The sequence below is a fragment of the Myotis davidii genome, unplaced genomic scaffold (genome assembly GCF_000327345.1).
Source record: "Myotis davidii unplaced genomic scaffold, ASM32734v1 scaffold259, whole genome shotgun sequence".
In the NCBI taxonomy this organism is placed as follows: Eukaryota; Metazoa; Chordata; class Mammalia; order Chiroptera; family Vespertilionidae; genus Myotis; species Myotis davidii.
In genome coordinates this window covers 2,540,547-2,553,313 of record NW_006292687.1, presented here as the reverse complement: position 1 = coordinate 2,553,313, position 12,767 = coordinate 2,540,547, and the positions used below count along the sequence as shown (strand labels likewise).

The 12,767-nt window shown below is 39.0% G+C and overlaps 1 protein-coding gene and 1 long non-coding RNA gene across 2 annotated transcripts; one reads left to right on the top strand and one right to left on the bottom strand.

The window, feature by feature from the left end:
• Nucleotides 1-2,168: 2,168 nt before the first annotated feature.
• Nucleotides 2,169-6,356, bottom strand: LOC107183473. The gene is made up of 3 exons (XR_001514262.1): nt 6,301-6,356; nt 2,641-2,747; nt 2,169-2,359 (listed from the first exon to the last, which is right to left on the bottom strand). It is a non-coding gene; the product is annotated as an uncharacterized LOC107183473 (long non-coding RNA).
• Nucleotides 6,357-6,434: 78 nt separating this feature from the next.
• LOC107183472 (phosphatidylinositol 3-kinase catalytic subunit type 3-like) lies at nt 6,435-9,687 on the top strand. Its single transcript, XM_015565549.1, has 2 exons — nt 6,435-6,584; nt 9,409-9,687. Exons 1-2 carry the CDS (start codon nt 6,517-6,519, stop codon nt 9,599-9,601), a joined length of 261 nt encoding a protein of 86 aa, XP_015421035.1. The 5' UTR covers nt 6,435-6,516; the 3' UTR covers nt 9,602-9,687.
• The last annotated feature ends 3,080 nt before the right edge of the window (nt 9,688-12,767 follow it).

The window sequence follows — 12,767 nt, the reverse complement described above, 5'->3', positions numbered from 1 at the left end:
CAGTCCAAACCATCAGATATGGCCTGGAGACCCCAAACACTTGGGGGCCTTCTTGCAAGGCCTGTGAGAAGGACTGGAAGCATAATCCATATTTGCAGGACAAAGACCACAGGGAGATATAAAATGAAGGCCCCTGCATGTTTCAGTACTCAGATTTGGAAAGCTATTCCCTGAGTCCACTGGCGTAATTAAACAGTGTCCCTCCATTTCTTTTAAGTGTCACTTGGTGTCTCTTGGGTCTTCTGCAACATCATAACCATCAATTCTGCTCACTTATGTAGTTTTGTTCTATAAAGTAGCCATGAACACTGAGTTTGTACATAAGGAACCATTGTTCTTAGCTATAATATAGGGTTAAGTTTCTGTGAGCCTCTGGTCCCAACATTTTCATCAATCAACACATAATCTAGTTTTATCTGTTTCTGTATAAAGACACCTATTTAATATATATTATGGATTCATTAACATTGACTTCATGGCCAACTGCTCTATTACTTACCTGATGAAGCTTACCTAACATATATTTTCTCTGTAAGGCACATCACAACCTTCTTACACTTAGGAACACTAGACAACACTTAAATACTATACTGTGACATTTTAAACAGTGAAGTCAACATTAAAAAGTACAAACTAAACAATCTGTTTAGTGCAAAATAATGTGGTACTAAATATAGGGTGTCCCCCAGAAAAGTATACAAACAATGAGGGTATTTCCTTCCTTTTATGGTCTCCATCATTTTTTTCCTGTGCATTTATAGAATATGGGTAGGTGGTAAAAGGATTTAGAATCCCATTTGGAATCTCAAAGAAGTACCTGTGTCACCAATTATTGTCTATAATAATAATAGCACCTCTTCCTTCTGTCTCAGAGAAGCAAGTCTGAGTGTTGGGTCAATAACCTTTCTATGATTAAAATGCATGCACAAACCCAAATGCACACAGAAAAGGTAATAAGCATTGTCAAAAACATAGCAGCTTGCCCTAACTGGTTTGGCTCAGTGGATAGAGTATCGGCCTGCATACTGAAGGGGCTCAGGTTCGATTTGGGTCAAGGGCATGTACCTTGGTTGCGGGCACATCCCTAGAAGGGGGTGTGCAGGAGGCAGCTGATCGATGTTTCTCTCTCATTGATGTTTCTAACTCTCTATCTCTCACCCTTCCTCTCTGTAAAACAAATCTAAAATATATTTTTTTAAAAAAGTGGGAGAATGGATTCATTCATTCTTTCATTTCATTCATTTATTCTAAAAATGTCATGTGTCAGAGACCACTTGAGGCGATGGCAATATATCAGGGAATAGATAAGTTCCTTCTCTCCTGACCCTCCAGTTTCCTTGGTTCTGCCTTCCCCTTCCTGGCTCCTAAAAACCCCTGTCTGCACTGAGATATTAAGATTGTCTTTGAGACAACATTCCCCTATCTTATGAAGCTGCTGGTTCTTGAATAAACCTGCTTTCCTTCCATCAGACCCTGTCTCTTGATTATTGGCCTTTGAGCAGCAGGTTTGGTGTCATTATCATCCCCCAATGTTATAGAATAAATGAAGTACAGCTCTTTGGGCCTGTGTTATTATAGGACAGACTGCATGATGGCATAGAAAAAACACACTGAGGGATGCTGGGATGGTACCATATGCAGATGGTGTTCCCATCATCTCCCTGATGAAATTGTAGAAGCCAATGTCTATAACAATGCTTGGTGTAGTTCATGGCATAGTTTAAGCACTCACTAAATATCCTATATAATAAAAGGCTAATATGCAAATAGACTGAACAGCAGAACAACTGGAACTACTGAACAACTGAACAACAGGTCGCTATGACATGCGCTGACCACCAGGGGGCGTGCACAAAACATGGCTGGCATCGGCCACAGCATGATAGTGGAGCAGGTGAGCGGGGGCGCCAGAACAAGGCAGGGCACCAGTCGCTGTCATTGGGGTGAGCCCCTGGTGGTTACTGAAAATTCTTTGCTCCCACGTGCCCGGGTCCTGCCCAGTGCTCACACCTGCAGCCAGCGCCAGAGCCACCGCTCACACTCACTGCCAGCACCTAGCGCTGGTCCTGATCACTTGGCGCTGTCAGCAGGTGTGTGTGGGGCCAGAGGTGTCAGCCTGTTGGAGGTGGCAGTGGGAGCAGGGCTGCCAGCAGAGAGGGGTCCTGGGCCTCAGGAGGAGGGGCCAGGTGGGGGCGTGGAGAATGGGCCAAGACTCACGCCCGGTGCTCACTGCAGCCTCGTGGCCCACAGTTCCTTTCAAGGTGCATGAATTTGTGCACTGGGCACCTAGTTGTTAAATAAACGGATGACTTGCAAAGATGCTGAATGGACCAAAATCTCCTCCATCCACGTAGTTAATCTGTAGAAAGGAAGAGATATCAATAGCAGTGCTAAATAACACAGAGGATGCTAAAGATACTGCCATTAGAATTGATTTCCTGTTGCAAAAAGTAAATCCAAGAATTTCTCTGGAACATATCATAGTAAGTATATCATGCTTATGAAGTCAGTGGCTTTGCCCTGTATTTATTCACAATCATATACAAATCACCTAACCCACTTTATAGTTACTTCTTGGCAAAATAGGGGAACAGTACCTAATCCACTAATTTGTTGAGATAATTAAATAAAATAATATACCTGAAATTGACCAATGTGTTATCAGGAACATGGTGGTGGGTTGAGCTCTCTGTGCTTCCTCACCCTCCTCACTCAATATGGGAGTGACAGGTATGTAGTGCTCAGACCTTGGAATGGAGAGCCAAAAAACAAACTGTGTGAGAAATGTCTGATTGTTATTTATGTTGTCTTCAATCAAAATGTTTAATTTAAAAAAACAAAACTCTTAGCCCCATGAACTCTATGAATTACAAAACTGCACTGGGCCCTGAGAAAGTTCCAGTCTTTCTCCCCCATCCCTGCAAAGAAACTTCTTTGACATCTCAGCATTGCAAGGCTAACACCACATTCTCAGAGAAGTCTCCTCGCACCTCACCTTCCTCCCCAACACCAGTTAAATCAGCTCACTCAAAACTCTATCCCTCATTTTGTTCTTCTTTCACAGTGTTTTCAAGAGTTTCTATCATAATATGGGTATCCCCCACTTTTCAAAAGTTCAAGTTGCACCAATTCACTTTTACTTAAGACCTGCATTAGTACCCGTATTCACTAACCAGAAGAAACCCAAAGAGGAATTTTGCTTTTAAGGAAAAAGAGAACATAGCATTCCTTGTTTGTTTTGCAGAGAGCTATTATAGAGGCAGCCACACCTGGAACAAGGAGAACGCACACCTCCCTACCCCCTTCCCTGGGAACTATACTCAGCATCTCAGCATCAAGCCACCATCACTTTGAACTGTGTCTATATGAGTCTGTATTTATCTTGATTTATTTTGTGCATCCGTTAGCAAGATGTGTTCTAAGGTATCAGCAAAGCCTTTGCTTTTGACCTTTCCCTTTTGTAGATGATTGAAGTTGCATTTTTTTTAATGGAACCATGCAGGCCCTGTGAGTTCCTGCTCCAGGATCACTAGCAGACATTCTCAAGTATATCATTTTCCACATTGTCACTTGACAAATGGCCAAGAGTCTTGGCTTATGAGATAGGATTTTTCAAGTTTCTTCACTGTTATCTGTTCTACCATGTTAATAGATTCTAAATGACCTGGAGTTATTAGAAAACTCCTAGAGGCAATTTTTAAATTGGAGCAACAATTTTTTGAGATCATTTGAATTTCACAATATCACATTTATTATTTTTCTTGATGAAAGTTCAATAATAGATGGCAGCTTTTTAAAGTTAAGAGTGCAATTTTTATTACCAGCTAAAGAGGATTAATTGGGTGACAGAAATTGACAAAAACAAACCTGTTTATCATTACATGAGTCCTGGGTCACTTAAAGGAATGGACCATTATAAGAAAAAATTCTTAACCATTATTAAAATCTGTTAGTTGAATAATTAAACATAAAATTGAAACAAGATTGCATAAGAAAACAAAATCAAAATGGCAACTCCAAAGGTGAATTAAATATGGAACCAAATAGTCAATGAAGTAGCCTGCCACACAAAAGAAACATCCATGTATAAAAGGTTGCTTTTTGTTTGTTTGTTTTTTTCTAAAGACAGGTAGTGGTCTGTGCTATGGATTCTAAAAATGTTGTGTTGTATAAGTATATGCTATATTTATGAGTTGTGAAAGATCACCTGGGAAAGGAAATATCATGCTTTTCCTTTCATAAGGAAGTGCCTAAAGCTTCCATTTCCCCTATGGACATGGCCTTGCTAAGAGTACTCTGATATTCAGATCTACTAACCAACATTTTCCTGACCCAGGCTTGGTCCAGAAAATGCACTGCCAGTTTTGATTTCTGTGACTTGACTTTAGTTTTTCTCCATAATTATCTTTTAAAAGTTAATATAAGTTTATGCTGGATTGTATGAATGAGTATCTTAGAACTAAGTACTGACATTTTATTTTATTTTTAAATATATTTTATTGATTTTTCACAGAGAGGAAGGGAGAGAGAGATACAGAGTCAGAAACATCGATGAGAGAGAAACATTGATCAGCCGCCTCCTGCACATCCCCCAGTGGGAATGCGCCCACAACCCAGGTACATGCCCTTGACGGGAATCGAACCTGGGACCTTTCAGTCCACAGGCCGACGCTCTATCCACTGAGCCAAACTGGTTCTGGCGACATTTTATTTTTATGCTTTTATTTGTGTTGTGTTTGAGACATGACTGTTGGTGTCAATTACTATTACTTTAACTGTTATGAGCTAACGAAAAAAGGACAGAGATAGACTTAGGACAAAAAATGTTTTGGGGGCCGAGTAAAGGCCAAATGCCATTATAGTACTTACACATGAAGATGTCATAGTAATTTGAATAGAAAATGAGGCAAGAAAATTGAACTGCAATGTGGTATGTAGTAGAATAGACTTGCAGCATTTCAAAGAGCTGGTACTGTAAGAGTAGCCAATACCATATTCATGTTATACACAGTAATTTTAATAAAAAGACAGTGTTACATTCAGGTTGCTAATTTCAAGTTTTTATATTTAATTTTTAAATTTGGTTTTAAAATAATATATAAGCAATACATGTGTATGTTTATCTATGAAGTTTCATTTAGGTTTAGACATTAAATAACACTATAATAAAAGTAATTTAAGTTAGTATTGGGATCAGAGAATTGAGTTCTTTACAAGTTGTCAATGTTTTATTCACGTTTGAGAAACTTGACATCAAACTTCACACCCACTGCTGGAATTATCCATAGACAGGGCACTTGTAACTATTTGTTTTACTGTTGGACAGCTCTGATCATTCAAAAGTTCAATTTTTATTGATTGGTGTAATTACATTTTTTTTGTAAGTTCCAACCATTGGTGGAACTTAAGAACAAATTAAGTCTGCTCTCTTTCTGTTGCACCTTTTAGTTATAGGAGAATAGCTATCATGTTTTTCCTTAATCTTGCTTCCACAAATATTTTTGAGAACTTACTTTGGACAAAAAATTGTACATTAGCCATTTTTCTTTTCTGAAAGGCACTACAAATAAACACATAGAAAATTGGGACTTTTATTCATATCACTAATAATAATAACAAGGAATTATTAAACTCATTAATGTGTTAGGCACTAAAGAGAGCAGATATAGAAGTACACTGACACACTATTCTTGCCTTCAAAGAGTTGAATCTAGTTGGAAATGAAGAGTAAAATTTTAGATAATATTAAATATTATAGAGACAAGCATTGTAGTTCAGAGGGGTTAGTAACCTGAGTTCTGGAGTCATTACTGGACATTTATTGGTTTCAACTAGAGTTCAGTCTTCAAAGCTACAGTGGGTCTGAATATACCCCGTGCAAACAAGTACCCAACTGCTTTGTCCAAAGTAGCATAAATGCCAAAACTGGAAATAAGTTTTTTTTGCTCTTTGTCTAGTTCTTTCTTCACTCATTATAGCTGAAAGAGAAAATCGTTACTTGAGAAAGCAAATTTTTTATTAAATCTACAAATTTTGGGAAGATCACTGAAATTTAAATTGGGCAAAATTCTAAGTCTTGTGACTGTTCCTGGTTTGGCTTGAAGCCAGTGAAAGTTGCTACAATTATTTTTGAAACGCATTTCTTTCGGATTAATTTTAGGAACAGCTCAAGCTCAAAGGACAAATTTTTTTATTTAAAAACAAACAACAACAACAACAAAAAAAGTTCTGTCCAAACAGGAAAAATACTGAAAGTCCGGGAAGTAATCGGATCGGCTGTATTGCCGGAATTCTATTTACCTCTAAGCCAGACGGAAGACTGCTTTGCACATGCGCAGAAGGGAAGCTTGGGCGGGGAGTTCCGGCGCGTTGGGTCGCGCTCCAGGCAGCGATTGGCTCCGCTCTGGCCGAGAGGCGGGACCGGAAGTGCCCGTGTTGTGGGACTCAGCTGGTTCAAACCCAGCGTCTTCCTAGCGCCCTGCTTCCCGCGGTCGGTGCTGCTCTGGCGGAGGCGCGATGGGGGAGGCGGAGAAGTTCCACTACATCTACAGCTGTGACCTGGACATCAACGTGCGGCTCAAGATGTAAGAGGGCCGGGGGCCGGGGCGGGGCTTGCTGGAGTTTGAGGAGAGGAGGCGGGGCCTGTGGGCTGAGGGTGGAAGATGGTTATTAGCCTGGAGGCCGGCCGGGGGCGGTGGGGAGAGCGGTGGCCGGGCCGAGCGGGGGACGCGGCGTGGATGGGGCGCTGCGGGAGGAGGAGAGCGGTGGGACTAAGCCCCGAAGTCTGGCGCGGTTTTACTTTCTCCGAAGCATGTTGCTGTGCACAGCAACCTTTTGAGGGGTCACTCGTCCCATTTTACAGATGAAGAAATCTAGTCTCGGGAGAGGCGCCCCGCAGGTGGTAATTGGAAGGCCTTTCCTTGAACCCGGGGCTGGGAGATGGAGCAGAGACTGCAGAGTTATGTAGACACGGGCAGATGTGGAAGCTGAGGATGAGATGAGCACATGGATATGCAGTTGGAGCCAGAAGCACGGGAAGGGACGGAGGGTTGGGGTGACTCTCTGGAAGGTCTGCATTGTTTCGCTAGCGGCGCGGGGAGCGAGTCTAAGATGAGGGTGCCAGTTGCGAAGGGACCAGCAGATAGGAGAAAAGAGCCTTGCAGGGAAGCCTTGGGGCTTCGCTGTTGAAGGAAAGGCCCAGGGCACGACCTCTGGAGATGAGAGCAATGGAAGGGAGGTGGGCCGCAGGGAGAACCGAGTCGGAAATTCTGTCCACTTTAAGGCAGTCTTGGAGGAGTGTGTTCATACGCAAAAATTACCACAAATTACTCATCATAGTATCACTGGTTACATGTCAGCAGTAAACCAGTGATCCTCAGGCAGAGGGCCGCCTACCTGCAGTGAATACATCTTCTCAGTTGTCAGGTGCCCCTTTGAGTGACTGGTTCTTTTTCTTTGCAGAAGTTACATAAGACTCTGACACTTTGCTATTTGTTTTGGGGGATGGTAAAAACAATACGTCAACAACTACACTGCCCATTTGTATAATACTTTATACACCCATTTAAGGTAATCTCTGCATCAAACTCCCCTAGATGCTTATACAGGTCCTGTATGTATACCATCATCTGGTACAGGGCTTTTTCAAAACTTCAGTATCATTCCTCTCAGTATTTCTTGGACATATTAATGTGTTTCTGGAACTTTTGAACATTAAAAGGAAAGAAAAACAACAAAAAAAGATCCATTATTAACAGATACACACATTGACTATTTCAAGGCAAAGATAAAGCATTAATCAGAAGTTTGGTAAAATTTGGTACTAACCATTTTTTAGCTTCTCAGACTGTCATTGTGTGCTTTTTTGGGGGGGATGGGGGTGCTGGCAGTGTCACTTTAGAATCATAAAATCAGAAAATAGTAAATTCTTTAATTCTGTTTTTTCTCCCCACACCTTTTAATCTATTTCTATGGTTTTAATAACAATTTGCACTTTCATGTTCCTTTTCTTAGCGCTGAAATTGAATATCAAATGGCCTATAAGACACGGTCACTTTAGATGTCCCCAAGCACTTTAAAAATAACTTGTCCCAGATGGAGCACATCATTAGCCTACCTCTCTAACTCTGAACTTCCTATATTGTCTCACCTTGTTTTGGTGATTATTAGCAACATTCATCCAGTTTAAGACACAAAAATTTGAGTCATGCGACATCGAATCTTACCTTCTCTAGTAAATCATTCACAAGTTGTCTTAAAACTACTTGCTAAATATCTTTTCTATATCACTGCTCTAGCCTTAGCCTGTCTTTTTCCTTCATAATTTTTAATGAAAATCTAACTGATCTTGCTTTCAGTTATACCTCTCCATTAGGTTCTGAAACTCCTGCCAAAGGTGTCATAAATACCAATCCGACTGTGATACTCTCATATCAAATAATTCAGTTAGATTTTTGAGTGTTCATTGTGTAAGGCATTGGACTGAATTTGGTGACTGCTTAGCCTCATTGCCCCCCTACTTTTCCTTCTCTAGCTTCTTCCTGCATGAGCTTTATGCTTTAGCTATACCAAACAACTTGAAGTTCTCCAAACATACCGTCTTCCTCTTTGCTTTGGCCTGTGCTGTTCTTTTTTATCTTTCTGGGACTTGGAGCCCCCAAGCTCCCAGACTTTTTGATGTACAGTGTCTTTCTGTGGTGGGAAGAACATTGGCTTTGGCCTTGTCTGCCCTGGTTTTTATTCTCAGCTCTGTTACTTTGTGATCCTTGATCTCTGAGTCCCTGCTTCCTCATTGATAAAATGAGGACATGGTTACAATTTTGATTTCTAATTGGTGTTTCTACCTCTTTTATAGTTTCCTGTGCCTATCTTTTATCACTTTTAATTTAAAGAAATGATCAGATAGTACATCCACGTAGTAAATACATAAAAAAATTGAAAGAATACAAAAAGAATATGCAAATAAAAGTAAGTTTTCACCCCAGAAACAAGGACTTAACATTTTCTCGTAGTGCTGTATTTTTTATCTTGTCTTTCATTTCTGGGCCACTATTCCTAGTACAGTAAATGTTTTGAAAGAATAGATAAATAAGTGTTCAACTTGAAATTAATAAAAGTGAAACTAAGGCCTGGAAAGCTGGTGATGTCTGGAAGGTAGACCAAGCGTTGATGACAGGATTTGAAATTAAGAAGCTTAAGATAGGGAAATATATTGATGAAGATAGAAATTATTGTAAGTGTGTTAGGATTTTAAGATTCCTTTACTAGATATAAAAGTAACTTTAACTTCATATACAGGAAAATATTTAGGTAGCATAAGGTCACTGTGATGCAATTATAAACTTTGGTATTTGTTGCGTATATGCTTAAAAAATGTTTGTCTAAACATTATTGTTCTTATACTTCCAGAGGGAGTTTGGAAGGGAAGAGAGAACAGAAGAGTTATAAAGCTGTTCTAGAAGACCCAATGCTGAAGTTTTCAGGACTGTACCAGGAGACCTGCTCTGACCTTTATGTTACTTGTCAAGTTTTTGCAGAAGGGAAGCCTCTGGCCTTGCCAGTGAGAACATCCTACAAGGCATTTAGTACAAGATGGAAGTAAGTTGTTTTCTTGCATATGGTGAGTTCCAGACTGTTCTCCAAAGTCTTTATAGATGTTGTAAGTATGATTTAGTAGTGATTCAGAGGAATTTAAAAAATTATTTAATACTTGTATAGATTGATTGACCTAGATAGTTAAGATGGAAGTAAATTTGTTTGTATTCAGTATATTGACATATTTTTATGAGAACTTGACTGATTCACAAAATGACCCAAATCAAAAACACATTTTTATTGTATAAAACCAACTTTAAAAAATATATATGTTTTATTGGTTTGTTACAGAGGAAGGGCAAGGGATAGAGAGTTAGAAACATTGATGAGAGAGAAACATCGATCAGCTGCCTCCTGCACACCCCCTACTGGGGATGTGCCTGCAGCTAAGGTACATGCCCTTGATCGGAATCAAACCTGGGACCTTTCAGTCCGCAGGCTGATGCTCTATCCACTGAGCCAAACTGGTTAGGGCTGAAACCAACTTTTTAAGCTCATGTTTTATTGAGATGGTACATTAGCAAACCATTGTCAGGATGCAAGAGACATTTAGTGAACATGTAGTTCCTGTTTTTCCAGAACCTACAATATCGTGGGTCCTTAATTTAACCTTTTGATACTTCTTATTTGATAGGTTATATGGAGCAGTTTTAATGCTCAATCCATGAGTGTTGTTCAGTACCCTGGTAGGCTAGCTGCAGGATACACAGTTGTACCTCCAGGAAGGAGCTTATACCCACAGTGCTCATGGAAGATAATGTGTGCCACATGGACTGCCAGGCTCTGGTATTGAGGGTACAACCCTCTGTTTACCAAGTGTGGCCCAGCAGGCTGGAAGTCTTTTTCATAGAGAGCAGAAGCCTAAGCTCTGGTGATCTGGCTGCATTGAAACCAGTTATTTAAATAGTGTAATTTCTTTAGTAGTCTTTTTGTGAATAAACACACACACACACACACACACACACAAATATATATTTGTATATATACTGGTTATTCTGGAAATTTTCAAATCTGTAAAAGTAGAGAGTATAATAAGCTTCCAAGGCTCCATCACCCAACTTTGATAATTACTAACTCGAGACCAATCTTGTTTTATCTATACCCAGTGTTATTTTGAAGCAACAATACAAGATTTAACCACAGAATTCATAAGTAGTGGAACAACAAATTGATGCGTGTGTGTGTCTCTCCCGCACACCCTTCCTCTCTAAAATCAATCAATCAATAATAATAATAATAATAAATAAATAAATAGTAAAGTATTAAAAAAGAAAAAAGAACTCATGCTAGGTAAGGTAATAGTAGGATAGGCTTTTTACTTTGCACAGCCATCAATTTCTATAAGCACTTACTTAAGGTAAAATTCTCATGTTTAGATGTGGAATTCTGCAAATTTTAAAATTTTATATATGAAAATTATTGTGTAGGCAAGTGATTTAATTTTTAAAAAATTAATTATTCTTGTTCCATGATGGATTTAAAATGGCTTTAGAGAGACACATATACTAACAGCCTAACATAATTTAAAAATTCAAATGGGATATAGGAGTCTATTAATCAGACTAGAGAATTAGTACAGTGGTCTGTGAGGATAGGGGTGGGTGGGATTACACCATCAAGAATCAGGCTTTAGATCTCACAATGTTGTGGAAGTTTTATTAGGTGAATTTAGTCTTGAGCTTAATGAAGGTTGGTATAGGGATGATGCATGGGGAGATGGAGAGCTAAATGATATTCAAAATACACAATTTTCCTATGTCTGACCAGATCTTTCCAGAATTCCTAAAATATGTAGAGCAGTTTTCAAACTGTATTTTAGCTGTAGATTTCATTTTCTTCAGAAGAACTCTTCTGCAGAAGCCCAGTATATAAAACAGGTTCAAGTACCATTGCTTTGATTAAAGCCTGGGGTTAGAATGCAAAAGATTTAAGGCAAATGATTGCTTGATTATGTATATTGTTTCCTTCTCAAAGGACAAAATATAGACGTGAGAATTTTCACAGTTTATTTTGGATATTGTCACTGGCTGACTTTCTTTAATTGTAGCCTGTGTTAATTAACCTCTGGTTTGTTCATTGGCAGAAAATACCACTGCTAGTATATTCCTTTTCGGAGTAGTCCACCCTGTGGGTAGTAATTAAGTAAGTTTGTTCCTCTAGCTTTTTCAGGTGTGTGATTTATTTTTTTGAGACTTTTATGGAAGAAAAGAATGACTGATTCTCTTTTAAATGGCTAGCCAACTCTGATTTTCCTGTAGGTCCTTGAATTTATATGGTGGATATAAATTATTTGTCCTTTAAATTTTTGAAAGTTCTGTTCAATATGCTGAGCTTAATAAAGAGTAAAAAAAATAACAACAAAAAACCCCCAGCTGTGCTGTCATTACTATATGAAGAACAAACATTCTTTAGGAAAATCATATATACAAACATTTTTAAAAGCATAAAAAAACTAATAGGTAAGCATTATCAGTATTAATGAAATAACTTGAGGAATAGAAAAAACTCACGTAAGAAAATGTGACATTGCTGTCCAGAGCTGTCTGGTAACTTCATGTTACAAAGTAGTAGATAGTCTACTTCGACCTTTCTAAGGCTTTTGTTTTCTGCCTTATTGAGGCACATTGTCGGGCCTTGTTATCCTCAGCATCGCTTTGAATGTATTATGAGTGATTTTTTTTAATATATATTTTATTGATTTTTTACAGAGAGGAAGGGAGAGGGATAGAAAGTTAGAAACATTGATGAGAGAGAAACATCGACCAGCTGCCTCCTGCACACCTCCTACTGGGGATGTGCCCGCAACCAAGGTACATGCCCTTGACCGGAATCGAACCTTTCAGTCCACAGGCCCACGCTCTATCCAATGAGCCAAACTGGTTAGGGCAGTACTTTTTATTTTTTGCTTTTCATACTACAAAACCTGTGTTCCGGGGAATGCTTATACGAAATCACAGTTTGGTTCAAAACAAGTTTGGTTATAACCAGGTTTCAGTGGTTTCCCAGATTATTATTAGCCATTATCATATTTCTTGTGTCTTAGTGATATTGTCTGAGTTTTTTTTATTAAAGGATTTACTGGTGTTGTTTTTTTTATGAGTTTTTTTAAAAAACTTTTTCATGTATTCTATATTTAAAATTGAAGTTGCTTAGAGCAAAACTAAGGTAACTCG